This window comes from Toxoplasma gondii, chromosome X (genome assembly GCF_000006565.2).
Source record: "Toxoplasma gondii ME49 chromosome X, whole genome shotgun sequence".
Lineage (NCBI taxonomy): Eukaryota > Apicomplexa > Conoidasida > Eucoccidiorida > Sarcocystidae > Toxoplasma > Toxoplasma gondii.
In genome coordinates this window covers 4,745,539-4,760,256 of record NC_031478.1, presented here as the reverse complement: position 1 = coordinate 4,760,256, position 14,718 = coordinate 4,745,539, and the positions used below count along the sequence as shown (strand labels likewise).

Genomic DNA, 14,718 nt, shown 5'->3' with positions numbered 1-14,718 from the left:
TAGCCTTTCTGTGGTATCGCCCGTCATGCGTTTTGAAGATAAACGGCGGACCGTCGTTGATCATAGACCGAAAGCCAAAAATACAAATGTCGTTTCCCCGAGGTGATTCTATTCGGTCACCTCCGAGTGTGTGTGTGGCGTGTGAGGATTACAACGTTGAATGATTTGAAGAAGAGCGATGTTGGAGAAAAGAGCAACTTGCCTCCGTACCTACACTAATGACCTCCCCTCATTACATTTCAGCTGTTGTGTGACCAAATACCCGTTCGCCAGCACATTCGGTTTTCTCTCCTGGACGTTTGAGTCAGTTTTCTTGGAGGCTACTGCTATCTGCAGCGATCGAGTACGGTAGACTATGCATACGCCCTGTCTTTCTACGGGTCACCTTTCCTCCGGCTTTAATTGCACGCAGCCCCTGGTGCGGTAGAAGAGGTCGTGAAGGGCCGATACGTGAGATATTCAGACTCCACCGTGACCAAGTCTGCGGGATCATGATTGCTTACCGGATGTTTGACATCCAGAATAGAGGCCCCGAATGCTGCGTAGGTGGAAGGAAGTGTCACCACAATGCAGTCTCGACGTAGGTTCGTTTGCAAGTACAAGGCTAAAGTAGCGGGATGCACAGAACAGAAGAAAGGGGGACACCCAACTACTTCTACTTGAGGGTAGCATGGCGTATAAATACATCTATAGTCTTCGTCCGGGATTCGACACTTCCTTGGACAAAGCATGCATTGCATTCTTTCAGAAAAGCTGATGAACGAGCATACCCCATTTGGGGGTGAGTTCGTCTCATGTTCCAAAGTTTAAAGATGCTCTGGAGGTAGCTCTGCCATGCGCTCGAGAAAAAGAACATTCTGTTTCGAGTTATCAGTAAGTCGAAGCAAGCTGTCTAGAAGGAACCTTTGAGCGAATACGTGCTACGTACGCTGCACCAGACATAGAGCATATTCCATTGTCGCCTGGACACTCAACCTTCTTCGTGCAAAATCTCTATGCGTTGTAGTACGAATTTCCTGCTGTGAGTTGAATGGGAAGGCGTAATTGCTTCAACTGGTTTTTGTAGCCAGCCACATCACACAAACGTCCCACAGGGAAGACGGCGCCCTGTGTGAGAATCAAGGAGCACCGCTACCGGGGTAAGGTGTAGAACGGCCAGTTGGGTGGAAGAGTCACGCAAGAAAACGTGAATGACGTTCTCTAAAGCTTGCGAGGAGTCGGATCCCACGCTGTGGCATTTATATCCCGAATAACTTCTTCAGCTAAGGGTTGCAGCCTTTTGTGGAATGCGTCCTATGGAGTCCAGATCCTGCTGAGAGGTTTCTTTTGTGTTGCGACCCTGGACATTTTGGTGAACAACCTGAGTGTATAGGAAGATAAGGTAATGTCCGAGTCGTTGATCCGTTTTGCGATATGCGCGGTTTCTCCCAGAGAAGGCTTTGGCAGCGTAAAGTGATATACAACAGTCCTGAGATTTTGACCAGTGGGCCAAGATAACAACTTTGAGTTAACCAGGAGAAAGAAGTGACAGCGTCTCGAAATCAAGGCCGAAACACTCTTTCATCTGCTCCGCATCGACCACCCTACCGTGGTTCGGTTGTGCACCCTCGTTACTCAAATGCAGCACTCTCTTATTTGACAGTGAGATTGTCGTGCCGCAACAAGCGTTTACTGAACAGCCCAAAATCTCACTCCGGCCGCCGCCGCTTCTTGAATCACAATTAATCGCGCATGCTGTTTCGAAAAGCATGAGGAAAAACGGCACGTGTATGCCGCTGACACCTCGCGTTTTGGACATCTGGAATCGATTGAGCCTCTGAGCACGACTATTTCGTAAAAGCATTCGGCAGGGAAGTAGCCGCGTGTGATACGACCTGTGTATTACGCCACGAGCGTGTACGTGACAAATTGACATCCTGATGCAGTGTGCCTGTCAGGCTCGTAAAGTTGCTCTACCTCATTCCTTTCGTTTATGTAAATCTTACGATTTTCCTCGGGAAAACTGGAGCGCCCCTCTCCCGTATGTGATGCGCAAAAGCCACGCCATAGTCATTGAGTACCACAGCGTTGATCTGAGCTTTACACGTCTCCAAATCGAATATTGGCGATACAAAAATCTCCTTGGCCTGACTTCATGTTAAACAAGGCTGGCAATAGGCGCTTTGTGAGTCGATCCAGCTGCTGCTTAGTTCACAGTAGATAACTTGCGGACTGCCCTATCCTAATGGAGGCACTCGCTGTTTCCGAGGCGGTTCTTCCAATGCTCCATTAATGAAAATCTGACAGCTCAGGCTTCAGCCCCGACGCCCTTCAGGAGGAGGATCGACTGTCTCTTCTTTTGCTTGTAGTGCTTGTCGAGCTCCTATTGCCGCTGTTGTCTTCATCGCTGCTAGTGCTCCCGCCATCCTCGTGCCCACTGACGTCACTCTCGCCGTTGCTACTGGTGCTACTGCTGCTGTGTCCGCTACTGCTGCTTCCGCTGTTGCTTCCGGTGCCGCTGCTGCTTTCACTGCTGCTGCTGTTATCGCTACTGCTTTCACTGCTGCTACTGTTATCGCTACTGCTTTCACTGCTGCTACTGTTATCGCTACTTCTTTCACTGCTGCTACTGTTATCGCTACTGCTTTCACTGCTGGTGCTGCCGCCACTAACACTCTCAGAATTACTGTTTTCGCCTCCTGCTGAGTGGTCGCTGCTGTACCCATCACTGTTCCCTCTGTCGACGCTGGAGCTTCTACTGGAAACGCTGGTAAGGTTGCTCTCGGAAGCAGCTGCCTTCATCCTGTTGTTCTGTCCCCTGCCTGCGATGGTTGCGTCTCTGACGAGTTGTGATGTACAAGCAGTGCATTTGCCAACGGAATGCAGCTCAGCCAGGAAACTGGGCAGGACTGCACCGCGTAGACTCAACTCCAGCTGACCGAGAAGCCGCATGAACCGGCCGCGAACTGCAGAGAGCACACATACAGCATGTCTGTAGCATATCTGGCTGCGCAGCGCCTGGGGTGTGGTAGAGTAATCAGCGGCTCAGGAAACCGCTGGTGACACCTGGAGCCTCTCTTACTACAAAGTGATAGTGTCCAACGGATCTTCTCGCGCTGGAACTGTCACAGCCAGCGATAGTTAGCTTTGAAGACTGCTGAGGACAACGGATATGCGTCCTTTGCTTTACAAGGAAGACAATGATACGACCGTGTATTATCAGGTGTCTTCTCGCTAGAAAACCCAGCACATTTTGCCACATGACAGTCCTGCGGTATGTCGACATGATTCTGGGAGTCTTGGATCTTAGCTGCTTGTGTCTAAACTTACACTGAACAACGTTTTCTTCTTTGAACTGCCGTAGGCTTTCCGAAAGAAGCTCTTCCTCGATTATATGCTGGACTAAAGGGCTAAACTGCCGTTCAGGGTTCCCTTTTTGCTTCTGCTGCTTCCACAGAGTTCTGCAAACAGACACACTCCTACAGCGTGGCAGGTGAACGTTTGTTTCATCCCAGTTGGATGAACAGCCACATCCCGTGAGCGTTGTGTATTTAAACAATGTGGCACACACCATGTTCGTCTTATTTACGGAGCAGAACTTGCACAAATACATTGGAGGACTGCAGCAGCGTTTTCTAGCGATGCCTACCTCTTTGCTGCAATGTCTTTCAGTCTGTTAACCCTCGCAGTCAATCGCTTGTTCCTCTTTTCCTAATGCACAATGGGACATGTTCACAACAGAAGCTGCCGAGAGCTGCAGGTTCGAGGAGAATTTCAAAAAAGCGGAAGTTCAGTGGTTCGTTAGGGTTGTTCTATATTCGTGGTGCCCGTAAGTGTCGGGAAGTGTTGTGGAGATGCAAGCTAGGTCTGCATGTCGTGCCGAACACATTAGAACTCCCCTGAATGAGGGGAGAGGGGGAGGGGTGCCGCCACCGTGAATGACATACGAAATGTATCGACATGTTTTTTTCCCCTAAGATTTTAGGGGCCATCAAGCCGATGGATTCGGTTTGTCCGTCGTATTCAGTCGGGGACACCACGGCACTCCTAAAAGTCAGTGGCACCGTCATCCAAATGGACGAGAAGAGCGACGCACACCATATATGGATGTTTGAAGCAAGTGAATGCAGCAATCCAGTACGTTTTAGATGCGCTTATACATACTGCTAGAAGCCTTGCTATAAGGATGCACTCACCTGCTGGTGACCCTGGATGTCGCCGAACTTCGCCATTCTTGCGACCTGCTTCTGTTTCACCTTCATCGCTAACTCAGTCTGTTGCCGGACTCTCTCTTCTTCAAGAGCTTCCCAAAGTCTGTCCATTTTCTGCCTCAGTAAAGTAAGAAGGGCATCTGTATGGGCACCACTGGCACGCAGCTGGGAGCGTCTTCCCAACGATTGCACCCGCTTGCTAGCCATGTTTGCCCGCCACTCGTTTGCCCGTTGCCTGTCTTGCTGTGCTGCATCTTCTCCGGAAGTTTTTTGTTGCCTGCGGTTTGCCGCGCCGTAAGTCAACTCCCTCTTGATTTCCTCCATCTTCTGTTGCATGTTGTTTGCTTGCTCCAGCTCAATCTCCTTCAGCCTGGCATTAACTCTGGCATTGCAGTCCAGGATCTGCAGATAGGAGGTATAGAGTGTCAGTTGGAAGTGACGATTCGTTCTCCGCCACATGGGAGTTGCCAGGGGACAATGCCAATGTGTGCATGATTTGGAATGCTATCCCGGAACAGAGAGTTTCGTCTGAAACGTCCGAACCGTAAGAACGCGTCGCGAGGTGTTAGGCATGACGTTGCTTCTTTCTAAGGGATGCCATTGCTGCGAAAAATCAAGCTACCAATGAGATGCCGCATGACTTGCACAAGCTTTTCTCTAAACATGTTAACTTGAGCGCCAGTTGCGTGCATGTGTGGTATCACCAGCGGTTTGCTTAATAGCGACAGACGAGATGATCATCAAACACAGATAGGTGAAGTGTTAGCCATAAATCACTCATAAAGACGGCGCTTGCTCAACTTTCTCAGTACTCCAAGCGGCGCACGAACGGCCACAACTGCACTCTATGGAGTCGAGTTTGTCCAGCAAACTTAGTTGCACGCAACGTTGCTGGCTTCTTTGTCCATGAAACGAACGAAGCTCCGAAATCTAAATTGGTAGTTGGTTGCTCACTGAATGTAAATTCAGTGTTCATGCCATAACAGAGGATATCGGAGTATTGGCGGGCAGCTTTTGACTCATTTACCTGTGCTTAACTGATTTACCTCTTCCAGTGCATCCTTTCCTGCTGTGAATGTCTTTGTTCCGTCACCTACTAGCCTGTCGAGGGGCCTGGCACTAAGGAGATCGTATGCGTTCTTACGTCTGCTAGCTTGGTGAAGCGGCTGTCGTCCTCGGAATAGTGAAACTGCTCCCTCATCTGATCCGCATGCTCGCACTTAAGCCGATCATATTCCACCGTATGCTCCTCGGAGACCTACAGTGTTCGCGAAATACAACGACACGACAACCGCACAATTTACCAAGCACCACATTGAGGGAGACCGACTGCTCAGAAGACTCAATGCGAATTCCTGAAATACAATTGGGTCCTTGTTATTCCGCTAAGCTGGCACCACATTCATCAAGACCCAAGGACAGTATTTCCCTATCACTGTAATTTGCCTTATTCGGTTGCGTATTCCGTTCGACGCACATATCCGTCACCCGAAACGCCGCTGGAGCACGGCTTCTTTCCCGGATGAGTGACGGAATGATATCTTAAACAGTGCTCATTTCTGCATCAATGTAGACTGCATCGTGAGCGCAATACGACCACTCTTTGCGCACGCTTGAGAGAAAGTAAAGAAACCAGCGACTCGTGTAAAGCAGGAAGGAGGCGCCGGCTGAAGGGTTGTTTATGACTGACAGAAACTGCATTCCACCTGTAATAGGGAACGAGGCTCAAGATGTTGTCAACCACGTGGGTGCCACGTGCGGTCCATAGATCGACTCTTTATTAGCATCTCGGCTGTTTCGCTTCCAAGACAGCACCTAATACCAAATGCCACATCTCCTTGTACATGGTATTCGTGGCGACACTCGCCGACTGGGACGTTGAGCTTTTCGGGTTATTCGACGTGCTTGATGTCAGCTTCGACAAAACAGACGAAACGGTCGTGTTGGCAGTTTTCTACTTCTGCCGCAGATTCCATAGAATGTGCCGGGTGACGTCCGCCACCAGCAACACATAATCGTTGTGCCTTTGTTATGCAAACAAAAGCCGTTGCTGCTCCTATGCCAGTATGATCTTTCGATACTTCGATACACGACACATGTAACTCCTGTAACACGGGAATCGCCAGAACAGAACACATGGGGACAAGGTAAAGGCATCCCGCATCAGATCGCGCAGGGACTGGTCCGCGAAAATCGCGCTTTCTTGTGTTGGGAACCTACCCGCCGCATCACAAGGTCCAAATATTCCCGAAGCGAAACCTACACAGCACACACAGGAACCGACAATGACACCTGATACAGTTGACATGACCTCTCGTTTGTTGGACGAACCCACCTCACTGAGCCTATGCGACCGAAAAAAAACCGATCGTAGTTTTGTGCGAGACACGGTAAACCAACGTATTCAATCATGTGATTGCTGGCGTCGATGGCCCATAGCCACACTTGATTTACGCTCTACTTCACTCGTCGTGTTGTGCCTTCTTTCTAGGTTTACGTTCTACCTGTAACATGGCAGTCACATTCGTTTTCCCTGCCCCATCGCTCTCGTGGCCAATGTCACCATGAGGATGCCCGCTTATCGGAAGGCAGCCACAATACGTCTATCAGCTCAAGGGTGTCACTGTCAATGCCAAACTGATTAGTACACTGCACACCCGTTTTCCCACACTTAACATAGTATTTGCTGCTTAGCTTTTATAATGCTGACTCGCTGTAGGCGGGGGGCACCGAATACCATAAGTCCGCCTTTTATCCCAGGGCCGGGATGTTAGGTGGAGCGTTATTCACGCAAAACAGCAGTATGCCATACCTCGATACCTTGATTGGCCTCTTCCAACGATGCAAGTCGTGCAGTTGTTTCTGCTTCTGTTTCGTCCGGAGTCCCATCGCGCAGTTCGCCTACGCTGCAAATCACAAAGGGAAGCCACTCTCAACTTGAAAATTCAAGGCGTTCCTCGGAAATGCTCCGATGATGCTTCACGAGGGCACAGAACACTTCCAGTGATTGGTATTTGCGGCTGGCGACCTCATGGAGACGGCATGTTGCGTGATGCACTTCAACCATGCTACGACGTCTGACAATCGTTACTGCTGTGATGGGCGGCGGCTGACGAGTCTTGCTTAAATGCTATGAAAATGCCTGGCTTATGTCTCCCTTAGGTCAAGTGCGCCGCAGACTTGGCCTCCGTGTAGGAGACGGGCAAGGAACTGCGCCTTCTCGAAGAACGGTCCTCTGCGTCCTTTTTCTTTGGAGACATACGTCTATTAGAGGTGCAGTCGGACAGAGAGATCACGAATGCCACAGAAATGAACAAACGTACGGATACATGCAGTTAACTGCATGAGAAAGTGTCACACCGTCACGCATAGGCTGACGTGGTTACGAATGTAGGCGATGGGAGTCACGAATCCTCACATCCTTCTGGGCAGGTTACGTATTCATGTGTCAGTCTTTCATTCGCTGCCACGCCAGCCACTGAATCAGCGCCCACACCATGTCATGTTACCTGACATAGATGGAGGCAAGACGAATCACCACATCTTTCAGGTCGAGTGTTCTTCTATTGTGCCCGGAATAACAACGCGTGGCCGCTGTCGCGAGGAAAGACATTCACCTCATGCATCCTCCAAACAAAAACTTATCTTTGTGGCATCGTGCCACATGCCAAAAACAGAGGCATGAAGTATTACAGTTCACGAAGGTGCCTGGAAGAGATGCAAGGGAAAAGGAACACCTATACTGAGCGCGCGCATTTTCTGAGCGCCCAGTTAGAATAAAGAGGCCCGAGCGAGGCGCTTACCCGTGCGCTGCTTCGAGTTCAGCCTTCTTGATATCCCGTTCTAGCAGAACTACTGCTACCTTCTCCTGCAGATGAAGAGCTGCAAGGTCATCAAGTTCCTGATCTTGACGTAGCTCCATTGCCTGTCGTTTATCCGCCCAAATACGAACAAACAGCAAGCGATTCTTTACGTGTGTTTGGTGGTAGTGTTTCCTGTCCTGCTCACTCTCTATGTTTGGTCCAGTGAAACACGATGCAGACAGGATCCAAATTTCCGCTGATGGGTGCGCGTAACGCGTAACGTGTCGCATCACCTATTCAATGAACGGGACCCCCAACAGCCTTTGGAGTGTGTTTTATCTCCACTCAAACCGAACTTGCTGTCTAGAATATGCTGCGCTTACGACAGGTGAGCTCTGCACCCGCTCATGTTGGCTTCGAGTGTCCTTCCCTTTCTGACCGCCGACGTTTACGTAAATGGATTTAGCCAGAAACCGGGAACGACACCTGACCTTGTCGCAGACAGAGAACGATATAAACATATGACGCCCTTACCTTTCGTAGATCGACGTCTCCTTGCCGTGCTCGGCCGATCAACCGCTCCTCCGTTCTTCGTTTCTGAGTAGGAACATCATACTCACCTATGCGCAATGTATATCCTGCGTCGGGCTTCCTGACTCAGGCACGATTTTGCACTCATACCTCGTTCATACGCAGCGATAATTTTCGGCGCGGTCCAGTACCAAAGCTCAGCACGCGGTGGAAGACAAAACACATATATGCGGCCCTTCAGGTATCTAGAATTGGTGCCATTGACGGTTCCTGCATCAGGATAGACCCAATGCGACTGCGTGCAAGAAAATGAAGCTTAGGCGGTTATAACGGCACAATATTTGTTGAGGTGTAGTCCAGGCTACAGTGCGACATAAATGCAGGGGCCAGTCTTGTGCTGTGGACAGTATAACGGGGTTGTACCAGCAGCTGCTCCATAAATGCTCTTTTTTTCGCTCTCCATTCTGCCTCCAGTTCCGCACGACCAGTCTGTGTGGAACCCTTGTTTGAAGCTTCAGTCGACGCCTTTTGCCTTCTCGCAGCCCGAGCCGCAAGGCGATTCTGCATCTGGAGCTGTGCTTTTAGCCTTGCATCTTCCAGGTCTTCGGTAACCTGCCGAATGTTGGTGTCAAACTCTGCGGAGGAGAAAACACAACCAAAATGCAGCGCACAAGCAGAAGTTCCTGTTAGCCTGTGGTACGGAAAATGCGACGCCCGACCCATGCATAGCATTAACGTAATATCAGCAGATCATAAATAAGAGCCACTCGCTTCATCATAAGTGCGTTTGTCTTATGTCTATTGCGACCCTACAGGCGTAAAGCTCACATTGTGTACCCACTAGCTCCGGCTGACAGAACACTGGGAAAAGAGTATCGAGATAAACCTGATGGTGGGTTTGATTGATCCAAAAGCGTGGCGAGCAAAATGCTTGTCTCCTGTACGCAATTGCTGTGTACATCTAATTTCGTCGTTCAGTTTAACGTGGCGAGGGGAAAAGTGGTGTCTGTGACTCTTCTTGACAATGCAGCGTGGTTTACAGTAGCTTATGTCACGGATGAAGCCGACAGCATTATATGATCACTAGGGAAACCCAAATCGAAAGTGTATGCACCTCCAGCGGAATGAAAATCTGGGTGATGACCTGGTCTCAATCGCGGATGCTAGCGTTCCTCAAAGCTTACGATCCAGCAACCCTTGTTTCAGATTTTCTGTCGATTCCCCAGTCAGGGAAAGGCGTGAATCGTCCTTGTGTCCTCCATTACTTCCGCTTTTCAGAAATTCCTGAAAAAGACAATAATTCTCTAAAACTAGCATATTCGAGGACCATAGACCGTGCCGGTCCGTGCTTCGCACTACAGTTCCGGTCACTAGTCGAAGCAGCATTTCCAGGACACAAGCCCGATGGATGGTACGGGTATGCATTTGGTGCCCCCTCTATTTCTCTCCGGAACCGCATGTTAACTGACGGTAGTCGCCCAGCGGTGTCAGTACTGTCGCAAGCGATCGCTGAAATCAAGGTATACAACTCTAGCTCATGTTCTGCGTGCAATGGCGCAACATACCACAGAAAATTCACCGAGATCTTCTGTCACCGATGTTATGAAGGGGCGGCTATTCAGAGCTTGTAAAGCATCCAACAGCTCTAGCTGGTTTGTCGTTTTCCAGAACTGTTTTGTTCCGCGTTCTAGCGCCGCTCTACAAACACGAGACCAACAGCAACCACCTCTCGTGTATGTCATGTACTACATTTTTGCTGCCCGAGGCCCATCATTGGTACGAGACGGCCTCGACGATTAGCGTCGGCAATACGTTTCCACGTGGGAAGATGGGAAGATTCGCCGTGGGTATCGTCGACCGGTCGCTCAGGACAAACTCACTGCAAGACGCATCTGCGAGGTAAGACAAGTCGCCCCTGAAACAGTTGTCTTGTCATCACCTCATGATGAAAGTGACGGACTAAGGGTAACGCCTAAACGACTCACTTCGCTGTCTCCCGCGGCGCTTTCTAGGCATCTTTCAAGCAGGCCACGGCGAGAACAGTTTTTGAACAAAGAATTGATTTGCCCCACACATCCTCGGACTGCAACGTCCGTTAACACTTTGAGCGTATAGTCCTCCCTACTCTTAGATGTCCCATCGCTCTCAGACTTCACAAACACTGGCTTGTCTCCTCTACAGAGAAGTGTCGCTGTCGCTTTATTAATGCGATTTACTGTACCTAAACACTTCGATTCCACCATCCAGTAGATGCTTGCGTGGTGCTTCGATGAAAGTGACGTTTGTTTTCTCATAGGCGTAAGGCCACCAATGGCAGTGATTTAACATCTTGGATTTCGTCCCTTGTCGGATCTCTAGAAGGGTGGCAAACCTGAGCAGTTGAAATGGATCTTGTCTCGAAATTGGATTAAGACAGGTCTTGGAACGCGCGCTCCATACCAGCCGCAGCATTCGACACTTACTCGTCAGCTATAGTAGTCTTATTCATGAAACCCGACATTGAATCTCCGCTGCTTGACCCAAACAGTTGGGTGCATTCATCATCGAGCGCCAGGTAGCTGCTCTCTGCGAGTCTTATGAGGATTGAGAAATCTCGTATGTCTCCCTAGGAAAACTCGCACAGGGTTGCTCATCAGGGCACATGAGGTATAAACATGAGATGCCAGATGGGTTCTTCCAAACGTCTTTAGTGACACAACTGTTCCTCAGGTGTGTCTGCCGTGTAGGGAGAACATCCCGGGCAGAGGAAAAGCCACGTGTTGCCACCCCATACATTTAGGTTAGGTCAGAAGAGCACCGACAACACTGGCTCTACTAACTCGGCCTCCCAACTCAATTTTGTTCAGCTGCTGACAATGTTCGGGCAAGGCATTCGAAACCACAACTACTAGCGCACCCTGATTTGCAGTAGTTGCGCGCGGCAGCTTTCCTCCAGACTCAAAAGATCTTCATTTGCTTGTATTCCCTTAGCTTGTACACTATCGGACATAGTCGCCTGAACAAGCACATCTCACAAACAAAGGTATATGTTAGATCAGTTGTCATCCATCACTCGAATCTCAAAGCAGACGCAGGTCTCGTGTATTGACTCGTTCCTCCTCTGATTTCGTTGGTGTCCTCTTCAACTTTTGAATGGTCAAGGAGCCGACACACGCCTCACACTCTTCTTAACCGTAAATCAGTCAATTGTGGAACGGATGTGTTGTTCAGTCTGCGCTATGTAGTGTTCGCAAGATACGAGTAGGATGTCATCCGCCAATAACACCCTCCGCCTCTGAAACACAGCGACTTTGGCAAACGAATTGGTCCAACCGTTCCGCTTCGGTAACGTAACTGATTACATGTTTCCTCACCTGTACTTGCTAGCCAACAACATTAAGGCGACATACAAGATCCTCTGCCTCCCCCAAGCTTCTTACATGCTGTGTCATGTTAATGCACCGAATCATTCTCAAAAAAACAGTGTTTCTGCCTTACGCTGTCAAGGCCGAACCCACAATACACTACACAATTCAAGTTACACGGTTTCATTTCCACGGAATTGGGCACGAATATGGGGTCGGATGTCCCTTGCAGTAGGCGTAAATCATTTTGTGTTTGCGAATAGCACTGGCGTAGTTACCTCGTACAACTCCACAAGAGCTGTTCGTGATGCTCCAGGCGGCAAAGGAGGCGCTAGCGTAGCGAACGTGGATATTGATGCCAGTGTCTTCAGCCGCATTTCTAAGAGTTCCTGTTCGGATGTCTCGTTAGCCTGTTGGTAGGTTGCAAAGTCTTTATCTTGTTGGATGTTCTTGTAACAAGCCAGGCACACAACAAGGGGAGCACACTACCTTTCTTTGATCTCTGGTAGTCTGGTTCCTCTGCAGAATTGCGAAGGCACGAACCTATGTAAACATCCATGGAAGACTGAATTGACTTGAGCATGGCGGTCACAACGAAGCATTGTGTGGGCGTGTTTCGTTGTTATGAATCCCCGTCGGTGGGCAATCCTTTCGCGAGGTCGTTGAAGTAAAGTCTGGACTTGATCACAGAAGATACCCGAGTATCCGATTGCCATTTATGACGGAAGATCGCTTGCAAGCTTCCGGTCGGGTTGCTGGTTTGACAAGAAACTCACCGTATATCTCATGTAGCTTCTCTCTGGGTCAAAATTCGCACTGAGCATCAAGCAACTGGCAACACACATGCGCCTGCCGGACTGGCGCCACGAACGGTAGGAGTAGCTACCAGTTTCTCCTACTTCATTGCCACAAAGACTGAGACGAGACTGAGGCGACACGAGGCCATTTCCACCAGTTTCACAAGAGTGTGCGAGACTGTATTTCATTTTCATCAATAGTTGGTAAATGCCGTAGAAGATCTGTGTTTATGCATTTATGTAAGTGCACTTGAGCATCTGCCTTCAAAGCAGGCTGTCGGATCCAACCTGGCTCTATGTACATACCATCTGCTGTATGCCGTTTAGTAGCTTCTTTCGGGCCGCCGCAGCCCGTGCCAGGCGCCTTTCCATCGTGCGTTTTAGTCTCGCAGACCTCTCCTCCATGTCGTGTACCCGCCGTTTCTGCTGCTCGCCGACCACTGATTCCACGACTGCCTTGGTCTTGTTATACTCTTCCTGTTACACGCGTGTGTTCAAATGAACAACGATAACTGCGTCAGGCACTATGAATCCACTGCAGACATCATCGTTCAGCTCATTGCGTTGGAGTGAGCGATCTCGAACTGTCCCGTAGTATCATGTTAAACATACAGAAAGCGACGGGACCAATGGCTCCACTAGGCGAAGCGTAAAGGCCACTGCCGTCCACGCGTAGGATGAACTGGAGGTTCCACTCCACAGAGAGAGAAGCGGGTCCGGCTTATGAGGAGTCGACACGTCAGTGAACAGTAAATGCATTTTACACGATATGCAGACCTACCACGCAGAATGGGTCAAGACCCGTTTGATGGACAAAGGGGAAAATGAGAGGAAGGCGAGCAATCCTACCCGACAACGACTCACAACTAATGACCTCTCTTACTCGACAAACGCCTACTCTTATGGATAGCAGTGTGGCGTTGAAGATACGCTGCTACAATAAATATGAGGCACCATGTTGTAGACCGCCTCCTGACGTCTCAGGCGCCATTAATTCGTTCATCATGTCTAAGCTAATTTCCTAGATTCCGTTCCTATACGCTCACCAGCATAATCCCGATTTTTTTCTCTTGATTGCCACCTTTTCCTCGGATCTGTGAACCGCAGTATCATCCGGAACACGTATCCAAACTCGTGAGCCTGGCCAATCTCAAATATTATGCGTTGCTGCCATAAGCCAATTTTGAGATTTAACACGCTTTTAGTGGCTTGGCAAAACCAGACGGTGCCCTTCCACACTCCACTTATTCCCACCATAGAGAAAGTAGCGAACGTCACGCCTCGTTTTCGCTGAATAGCGATTACTACAACAGAGACGCCGCACACGGTTCGCCAGCTGGAACTGTTTTCTTTTAGCCCCTCCATGCTCGCAACACTTGGCGCCTACGACACCGTCGCAGAAGTGTCATCGCTGCACAGACATGGAGGCAATAATGAACCGCTACGATGGCCAGAGCACAAGGTAGCCCGGCGGCTACCCCCGAGTGTACAGCTTCGGCGAAATCACAAATTAGTGACTCCAGTGAACACAGGATGCTGTCATAAGGCCTGAATGACAGTTCCATAGATTGGTCGAGTTAGTTTCTTGTCAAGAGAGGGTATGTTACACAGGTTCTCCTTGACAGGAAAGGTTTTGTCCATGGGAGTCGTTCGAAGTGGCCACATTCCAGCTGATTCCGCCCAAGTGGACCCTTCTGCGTCAAGGACGTATTGGGGCTTCGATTGATTCAGCAGTAGGTGCGGTCTCTCAGTTAAGCACTACAGGGCAGCCTTTCCAATCGCAGTGCAAAGTGACTCGGCGGCAATATGGGAAAACAACCGTGGCTGCGGCAGGTCTTGGTACACATTGGGAACCGACAGGCGAACTCACCTCTTTTATTTGGTACCACAGCCACTGCCGATCCTCCTCAAGAGCAGAAATTCGTTGAGCGTTTGTCCGGACTTCATTCATGGCAGCATTCTGCGCCTCTTCTGCATCGAAGAGCAGCGTCGCCAGAGTCCCGAGGAAGTTTGTGTGAAGTCCGACTTCTTCAGTTCCCAGCCTATAGAGCAT

The 14,718-nt window shown here is 49.7% G+C and overlaps 1 protein-coding gene across 1 annotated transcript; it reads right to left on the bottom strand.

Annotated features, from left to right (window-relative positions):
* Nucleotides 1–2,310: 2,310 nt before the first annotated feature.
* TGME49_235190 (hypothetical protein) lies at nucleotides 2,311–14,718 on the bottom strand (the record flags this gene model as incomplete). Its single annotated transcript, XM_018780421.1, has 18 exons — nucleotides 2,311–2,945; nucleotides 3,310–3,440; nucleotides 3,629–3,690; nucleotides 4,176–4,592; nucleotides 5,335–5,448; nucleotides 6,411–6,449; nucleotides 7,003–7,096; nucleotides 7,994–8,115; nucleotides 8,528–8,590; nucleotides 8,948–9,159; nucleotides 9,709–9,808; nucleotides 10,090–10,222; nucleotides 10,987–11,129; nucleotides 11,421–11,519; nucleotides 12,147–12,317; nucleotides 12,972–13,142; nucleotides 13,712–13,759; nucleotides 14,536–14,718. The coding sequence occupies 18 exons, from the start codon at nucleotides 14,716–14,718 to the stop codon at nucleotides 2,311–2,313; spliced, it is 2,937 nt and encodes a 978-aa protein (XP_018635834.1).